Genomic DNA, 9,454 nt, shown 5'->3' with positions numbered 1-9,454 from the left:
GGACTATGGGCAGGTGAGTGAGAGGGCAGGACTATGGGCGGGTGAGTGGAATGGGCAGGACTATGGGCGGGTGAGTGAGTGGGCAGGACTATGGGTGGGTGAGTGGACTTGGCAGACAGGTTGTGTGTGGGACAAGTTAAAACTGTACAGTAAAGGCAAAAACAGTGGTCATGGTCATTACGATGGAAAGGGGTGTGTTAGTGGGCTGTCGGAGGGTCAGTTCAGGTGAGAAATCAGGTCAGCATTTGATTGGAGTTCAGTTGAGTTGTGGGAGGGGTGGTTAAGGGGGTTGATGGTGGTGTTCGATTCAATTGTACTGGCTAATCTCTCAGACTCAAATTCTATCCAGCTTAACGCTTCGTGGTTAATTTTCCAGGTGAGCCCAGAGTGTCTGACCTAGATCTCCAACCCTGAGCTCAGTGTTGGAGAAATTCATGGAGAATTTTGAGCAGCACAAATCTGCCCAGTACCCATTTGAATGAGCCACACATGTGGCTGTGTGAGGATCCCACAGTATCCCGAAGTGCAACACAGATACTCATCCTGATTCCCCCTGCTCCAGACATTGGAAAATTTGACTGATTTTATTACTTTGCATGTAATGCCTTCATATATGACTACTGTTTGTGCTTTCACTGTACAGGTTTTAACTCGTTACTATGCTCGATTATCGAAGGTAGTCAAAGAATGCAAAAACTTTGATTTACGAGTTACTGTGGAAGATATGCCTCAAGGTGAGCTGTGTACAGATTGTCCATAGCTTGTCATTTCTCACAATGAACTTACTTGGAAATACAATCAGTGAGATGAAATATTCTAGCATCTCTTATTCTCCAACATGAAATATGATGAGATATTTTTGTTTGCTCCATAGCATTGGAAGTCTACTGAAGTGATAGGAAGTAGTTAATGAATTGGTAATATCATGGTTATATTATTGGATGTGTAATCTTGAGGCCTGAATAATATTTTAACAGTTAACAAAATAAATTTGGTGTATAATAATAAATGTGACCATGAAACTCTCAGATTGTTATTAAGAAAACCAATCTGTTTGTGGAGGAAATCTGCTGTCCTTATTCGGTCTGACCTACATATAAATCCAAACCAATAGCAATATGTTATGAACATGTGAACAGTTTGACTCCTAATTGTCATTTTTTGGTCTAATCGGCCACTAGTTTAAGGGCAGTTCAGGATGGCAATCAAAAATAACATTTTCAAAGGTCAAATAAGCGAACCCAGAAAATCTGCTGTCTGTTATATTCATTCTGAGGGCATCAGAAAGCTTCTCGGTATTTGTTAAAAGCTGCCGACTCATCAGCTGTTTGAGCTGTGTTGAGTGCTGCAACTTTTCTTTGCCTGCACGGCCACTTCCCCTTCACCTCTGGGGAGCTGCCTGTTCTACTCACTAAGTTAGTGACAGGTTCTACCATGGCTTCTGCATACCTTTCTCACTGGCGCCAGGCAGTCAGTCTTTGCCAACCAGAAATAACATTTGAGCAACACAGTTGAGGCACGGGTCACGAGTTTATCTGGGTATTGGTTTCCCAACACTGCTTTGAACATCTGACCCCTTAAATCCGTGTCCTCTAGCCCTTGCACCATCAGTTTGTGCGCATAGCTTTTCATCGGCTACTTGATCTAAATGTGCCATTATCTTTCACATTCTATCAAATCATTCTATCACTCAATGCCCAATGCTCCAAGGAGCTCTTGTGGCACAGTGGCAATGAACTTCCCCCTGAACCAGGTGACCTGGGTTCAAGTCCCACCTGCTCCAGAGGTGAGTAATAGCATCTCTCAACAGGTTGATTAGAAAATCCTTACCTTATGATCCAGTTTCTTTCATCCAACCTTAGGGACTAAAATCCTTCAACTCTGGAGCTATTCTGGTAAATCTCCACTGCACTTTCTCAAAGAACCTCACAGCCCCTGTTTACACTTGTCCTCATTTCAATGACAAGCTGTATTCTACCATAGCGCCTTTAATATTTTGTAATCTATATTTCATGGAACTTAGAATGTTGAAAGTTGTTCTCGTTGAAATACATACAAATCTTAAGGGGTTTGGCAGATTAGATGTTGGCATGAGTTTACTCTGATTGGGAAGCAAAGGAACTTTTCATTTATTCTTTGATGGGATGTAAGTGTGATTAACTTGACCAGTATTTGATGCTCACTCCTAATTGCTTTTGAGAATGTTATGGGATCTCCAGCAGCACTTGGCAATGGTTATTTAGGGTGGCTGGGCAATTTTATGGTGTCTCACTGGAAAGAGGAGAAGCCTTTTGCGGAAAAAGGGTATATGGAAGGGAGGAACAGACAGACAAAGGAATTCCTCAAGCCAGGGTAACCCATAAGCTCACTTCATGTAAAACTGTAAATAGTTCCTTCTTTATCTTTAATGGCCATTTCTGTTTGTAATGACCTGACGCCAGTAGAATATAGAATCCCCAAGTCACATCTTTGGTCCGTCTGCGTGTTTAAATGTTCATATTGCAAAGAAGATGGTGGTAAGCTGCTTGGACCTTTTGGTCATTGCGCAGTGAGGAAGTGGCTTACAGGACTTTGACTCAGTGCCCATGAAGGAACAATTATATATTTCCATGTCAAGATGATGTGTGGCTTGGAGCTAAACTTGCAGTTGGTGGTGTTCTGTTGGTATAGATCATGGGTTCAGAAGATGTTGTCAAGTGAGCCTGGTGTCTTGGAACTGGCACATGTTGCTGCCATTCTGTGTCGGTAATGGTGAAAGTGAAAGGTTAATGTGGTTGACGAGGTGCTGTTAAAGTGAACTGCCCTGACTAGAGCAATGTTCTGAGGCATTTTTGGAGGTGCACTCATCCAGGCAAAAGAAGTGTATTCGTTACACTCCTGGCTTGTGCCTTGTAGATGGTGGACAGACTTTGAACCAGGGTCTTGTCAGCACTCTCAAGCATATGCAATTGCATAACACATTTTAAAGAGGAGGAGGCAAATTCTCCCAGTTTCCTGGTCAACATTTATCTGGAATTAATGCTTAAGGTTAGCTGACCTGGATATGTATATCATTGGTATTTGTGGGGCCTTACTGAATTACAACATTACTGCAATACAACAGTCTCAAAATACTTCATTGACTGTAAGGATTGTTTTAGGTAATGAAAAGAGCAACATAAATGCAATTTAATTTATTCTTTTATGCACATTCAAATGTATAATTGTGAATTAAAATGTTTGTGATTGCAATAGCCATTTTTATTTTGCATTGGTACAGCGAATTCACCCCAAGGTGCTCTGAGTTCTCTGGCGATAAATATCTATGCACGGTAAGAAATACAGATTTCAAAAATTTTGATTACATTTGAGACCTCATATTGACAAGGAAATTGGTTGGGCAGATTTCTGAGATGGAAAATAATTGATGCACTTATTTGAAACATTGTATTAACATTGGTTCAGTTTTCTTGTATTGTCAATCAAATTATTCCTTATAAAATCAACAATCAGTCTTTGAACATGAAGTTAAAGAATATCTCATTGAGATCAAACTCTCTGATCCTGCACTATCACCTCCAACATGTGTGAAGAGCTCATGGACTACTGTCACTAATGATGAAGCACTCCACTGAGCTAGCTCTGCTTATTTCCATCCTTGTTGCTCATCAAAGCAAACTTTCCATTGACCACACTCTGAACCTTCTCTGGTTTCTCTTCTTCCTCTATTCATTGATGATTCAAGTATAACTTGTACATTAGATCCACCTTCTGTGCCCCATCACGCTATTCTCATTTATCTTAGACCATAAGAACTCAGAGCAGGAGTAGGCCATTCAGGTCCTTGAGCCTGCTCTGCCATTCAACAGAATCATAGTTAATCACATCTTAGCATCAACTCCACTTTCCTGCCTCCTCCCTATCACCTTTTAACCTGTTACTAACTGAAAATCGATCTATCTATTCCATGAATTTATTCAGTATTCCTGCATCTACCACACTCAGGTAGTGAATTCCACAGATGCACGACCCTTTGAGAGAAGTAATTCCTCCTTATCTCTGTTTTAAGTCTGCTACTCTTTATCCTAAGACTATGACCTCTCATTTTAGACATGATGAAACACCCTTTCTACGTTGACTGACCACACGTGCTGCATTCCTTATTCCAATGTTAACTGACATTGTCAATGGTTACCTGTCTGGTTTATCATCACCTTCTTTGAAACAATTGCCATTGATCATTACAGTTACTCTGAAATTTTAACTCACATTAAGTGTAACTCCACGCTCGAACTTGAAGTCGAGGGTACCAACTCCAACCATAACACCGACAAGACTAAGTAAAGTCACAGCTGGCATCCTTAGCTCTTGCCTCTATTTGCTCTTCAAAACAAGAGTCAGCTACTCTCTAGCATCCTTGAATCTGTTGGTGTACACCTATGGTGCAGTTAGAGAGGGAGTTCTGGGAGGTTGACGTGTAGGCAACAAAGGAATGGTATTGTTGTTCTGAGCCAAGATTGAGTGTACTCAGAGTGGAACCTGTAGCTAATGATATCCCCATGCTGCTGCTAGTCTTTTTCTTCGAGGCGGTAGAGGCCTGAGTTTGAAGCAGCCTAGGTGACATGCTCCCCATGCATCTAGCAGGTAGCATACTTGATGGAGTTGGGGAATGCTCAGAGTGCCAGGTACAAAGCCAATAAGAGAGGTCACCTTGTCTTGGATATTGTCAAAATTCTTTGCAACGTGACCCTCAATGCAAGTGGAGTGTAATCTATCACACTCCTGAGTTGTGCCTGTCTCATATCAGTAGGAGTGATGCTGTCTGTTTTTATCCCTTTAAATTCAAATTTTTACTCGTTAGTCTCTTTATATCTCAGTAGAAGTTATTTTATCCCAGCAGTTTGTGAACGGAAATGTAAATATAAGTTTATTGCATTATGCAATTTCAAGGAATTCAGGTAATACTGTAAACCAAGCGGAACCTTTTTAAGACCATAACACACAGGAGCCGAAGTAGGCCATTCAGCCCATCGAGTCTGCTTTACCATTCAATGAGATCATGGCTGATCTGATAATCTTCAACTCCACTTGCCTATCTTTTACCCATGACCATTGATTCCCTTCCTGATCTAAAATCTATCCCAGCCTTCAGTATAATGAATGACACAACTTAGACAGCATGTGGGAAAGAATTCCACAGATTCACTCCTCCCAAGAGAAGAAATTCCTCCTCATTTCTGTCCGCGAGAAATGCGTGCCCCCTTATTCTGAGATGATGTCCCCTGGTTCTAGGCTCTCCCACATAGTCAAACATCCCCTCACATCCACCCTGTCAAGTCCCTAAGTATTTTGCATGTTTCAGTAAGGTCTCCTCTCGTTCTTCCAAACTCCAATGAGTACAAGCCCGACATACTCAACCTCTCCTCGTAAAACAATCCCTCCAAACCTGAAATCGGCTAAATGAGCCTTCTCTGGACTGCTAGTATATCTTTCCTTAGCTGAGGATACAAAAACTGTTCACAGTATTCTAGCTGTGGACAAGTGCCTTGTACAGTTTCAACTAAACCTTCCTATGTTTATACTCTATTTCCTTTGAAATAAAGGCCAACATTCCATTTACCTTCCAAATTGCCTGCTGAACTTGGATGCTAGCTTTAAGATTCAGAGCTTTTGATCTAAAAATCTACGATTTCTCTTGATAAAAGCTGATGATTGTAAAGTTGTTCTTTCACCAACTTTGGCAGTAAAATTGTAACAATTTGCACTTTAAAGATATCTCGGTGACTCAGATTCTTCAATGGCCATTATAGACATTTCCATGCTGACAGGATTTTCTCCAGATTTAGACGATCTTAATTCGGTAAGACATCATTATTATTTATTAGGAAAAGCTAATAAGGGGACCTAGGGGTGGAGGTGCATAGTTCCTTGAAAGTGGTAGATAGATTGGATGGTGAAAAAGGCATTTGGCATGCTTGCCTTCATTGGTCAATGCATTGAGTAAAGGAGTTGTGATATCATGTTATGGCTGTATGGGACATTATTTAGGACAACTTTTAGAAAATTGTGTTCACTTCTGGTCCCCCTGCTATCAGAAAGAAGTTGTTAAACTCGAGAGGATTCAGAAAAGATTTACAAGGACATTGCTGGGGTTGGAGGGTTTGAGCGATAGGGAGACGGTGAATAGGCTGGGGCTATTTTCCCTGGAGTATCGGAGGCTGAGGAACGACCTTATAGAGGTTTATAAAACCGTGAGGGGCATAGATAGGGTGAACCACCAAGGTGTTTATCCCAGGGTAGGATAGTCCAAAACTTGAGGGCATAGATTTGAGGTGAGAGGGATAAGATTGGAAAGGGACCTGAGGGGCAACATTTTCACACAGAGGGTGGTGCACGTATGGAACGAGCTGCCTGAGGAAGTGGTGCAAGCTGGTACAATTACAACATTTAAAAGGCATCTAGATGGGTACATGAATAGGAAGGGTTTAGAGGGACATGGGCCAAATGCTGGCAAATGGGACTGGGTCAGTTTATGATATCTGGTCAGCATGGACGAGTGGGACTGATGGGCCTGTTTCCATGCTGTATAACTCTATGATTCTGCTTATGCCACAACCAAGACCACATCAGAAAATAAAATTAAAGGTGCTACATCCCAAATTAGGAGGTTTCATCACTCCTTCAATTGTGGCCCTCATGAGTGGCACAACTGATCCAGTTGTGATAGTTGTAATCTAGTCGATCTAGTAGCCATGACTGAGTGTCCAGCAGAATTATATCGAACCATTGGGGTCTTACCTACCAGCTGGAGACCTGCAGCTTCTGTTACTTAGGCCAATGAGATCTGGCCTGGAATCTAGGACCTTGAATGTGAATGTCCTGCCACTGGCCAGTCAATAAGAGGCTGCCCACTCTATTTCATGAGCAATGTTAGGATTCAGAGGCTGCTCCTAGTTTGGCAGCCACCTGGGGCATCAGCTTGAGGAGATCACATAGGCAGAGGTGAGCAATGTTGGGAAGAAGTTTGCAGCAGAGGGATGGGAGTGGTTTGATGGTACAGTCAACAGCAAGGTCTGGGGATGGGGGAAGGTGGTGGGGGGGTGCGGGTGTTGATCGCTGTCACCAAGTCCCACCTGCAGTCTTCCTCAATCAGACACGGAATGTCTTTAAACCAGGCACCTCCTGAGAGACTGCTAACAAATGTGCCAGGAATTTTTCATTGTTCTTCCCACATAATGAGTCTTCTGTCTGCTGCTCGGTCAGTAGCAGTGTCAAACTCGCTTACAATACTGGTCCCTTTACTTGAGGAAGGATATAATTTCATTGGAGGCAATCAGAGAAGGTTCACTAGATTGATTGTAAAGATGAGGGGCTTGTTTCATGGGCAGTTTTTAGGCCCATACTTTGGTAGAGTTTAGAAGAATGAGCAGAGATCTAATTGAGGTATGTAAGATGCTAAAGAGGATTGACTTAGTAGACATAGAGAGAATTTTTTTCTTTATTCATTCATGGGATGAGGATGTCTCTGGCTAGGCCAGTATTCATTGCCCATCCCTAATTACCCAGAAGACAGTTAAACTTCAACCACTTTGCTATGTGTTTGATGTCACGTGTAGGCTAGACCAGGTAAGGATGGCAGTTTCCTTCCCTAAAGGACATTAATGAACCAGATGGGTTACATTTGTGAACTGGGATGGTGAATATTGAATGGTGGAGCAGGATTGAGGGGCTGAATAGCCTACTCTTGCTCCTAGTTCTTATATTTTTATGTATCAGCAGTGGCTGGATGAGATCTTGACTGAGCTGGAAGGTTCTATACTGGTTCTCATCCATGATCTTTCTGCCAAATTAAATGCCTCCATCCCCAAACGCTGCCAATGCACCATGGGAAGGGTACAGGATTTTACCTGTGATTGCGATTGACAGAGATGAGGAATAAATATTGCAGAATCTTATCTTTGGTAAAACGTTGAGTAAAATAGGAAAGGGGAGGATGATCCTAGTAATAACAGATGAGGTCAAGGCAGTAGTGAGGTCTAAGCTTACAAATTTGGGATCTCAATCAGTGTGGGCAGAAGGAAGAAATGAGAACATAGGACAAAGATCATGGGGAGTAATTAAGGCATTCTAGAGCGTTTTTGATGATTATTAAAAGATAAATGACGGGCAGGGCTATGGCAAGTGAATGGTACTTGGACATGGTAACCATTTGGAGAGCCAGTGCAAACACAAAGGGCTGAATGGGCCCTTTCTGTGCCATAACATCTCTGTGATTTTGGATTGAATGAAGTTGGGGTGTGGATTCAATCACAATAACAATGCATGACTGTAAAAATATTTTCATTTATGATTGAACTGTGCTTGACTGATTCCTTAGAAATGAATTTCTAAGACCTCTCTCAAGGTAGAAACACCCTTCCACATTATATATTAAAATAGAACAGTATTGCAGCAGTACCTGTATTTCTTGAACATTTGATTCTAGATCTGTATACTTCAAATTATAGTATATATTCTTTTCTAGTATTAAAATCTGTATAGAGACATTATTTACAATGATAAGTAAATGCTGAAAGTGCAACAAACAATTTTCTACCTACTGTCCAATGTCTTGAATTAGCCATGATCAATTCGATCTTAGTTGAATGTTGTGCAATTTGAAAAAGGATGTTTGACCTTCAACTAAGTATCCCCTTTCTCCTCCTGGTGAAAGGCTATGTTAGAAGCAATGTTCGTCGGACATGAATTAGAATTAAACATGAAAGAGTCAACAATTGTAGATATTGTAGATGATGTTTTCTCACTTACTCTCACAGGTAACTCTCTTTCATGTTCACTCCATATAACTGCTCTTCCTCTTCTCACTAGCCCTCCTACTCACTTATATTAGGTTCCCTTTGAACGCCAGATGATGTTGCTCGTATCGTCCCCCTTTGTGCCTGTAGATCAGCCTAATGTTCCTTTCCATCATTCTCAGTATCTGGACCATTATCAACTCATGTTACACCGTCAGAATTCTATCTATCAAAGATTGTAGTGTAGTGACGCTAGCTCATTAATCCAGAGACTCTTGCTCATGCTTGGAGAGCGCAGGTTCAATTTAAAAACAATTACTAAATCTTGAATAGAAACATAGTACTGATTACCATGAAGCTGTCATTTGATTGTGAGGAAGGGAATCTGCTGTCCTTACACAGTCTGGCCTGCAAATGACTCCAGGCTCTCAGAGACGTGGTTGACTCTAACTCTCTAACCCTCTGAAATGGCTGAGCAATTCTGCTTAATTCAAGGATGATTAGGGATGGATGACATATGCCAGGCCGGTCAGCAACAGCTGTGAAAGAATAACAAAAAAATATGACCAGGAATCGATCTAAGGCTTTTGGGTATAGTGTTGGATTTCTGTGCATGTCTTACATCTCCCTGACCAAACTATGTGAAGTTATACAACCTTATTGGTGCATGTATTCACAAA

The 9,454-nt window shown here is 41.5% G+C and overlaps 1 protein-coding gene across 1 annotated transcript in view; it reads left to right on the top strand.

Moving 5' to 3' along the window:
* Nucleotides 1-9,454, top strand: part of LOC109916785 (complement C3-like) — a 95,880-nt gene that overhangs the window by 66,221 nt on the left and 20,205 nt on the right. The window contains 3 exon segments of the mRNA XM_048617802.1: nucleotides 644-734; nucleotides 3,260-3,311; nucleotides 5,752-5,839. Of these exon segments, the coding sequence (XP_048473759.1) occupies nucleotides 644-734; nucleotides 3,260-3,311; nucleotides 5,752-5,839 (231 nt within the window).

The sequence above is a fragment of the Rhincodon typus genome, chromosome 38 (genome assembly GCF_021869965.1).
Source record: "Rhincodon typus isolate 14 chromosome 38, sRhiTyp1.1, whole genome shotgun sequence".
NCBI classification, from domain to species: Eukaryota; Metazoa; Chordata; class Chondrichthyes; order Orectolobiformes; family Rhincodontidae; genus Rhincodon; species Rhincodon typus.
Note: the sequence above shows the minus strand (reverse complement) of the source record. Positions and strands in the feature narration are given on the sequence as shown.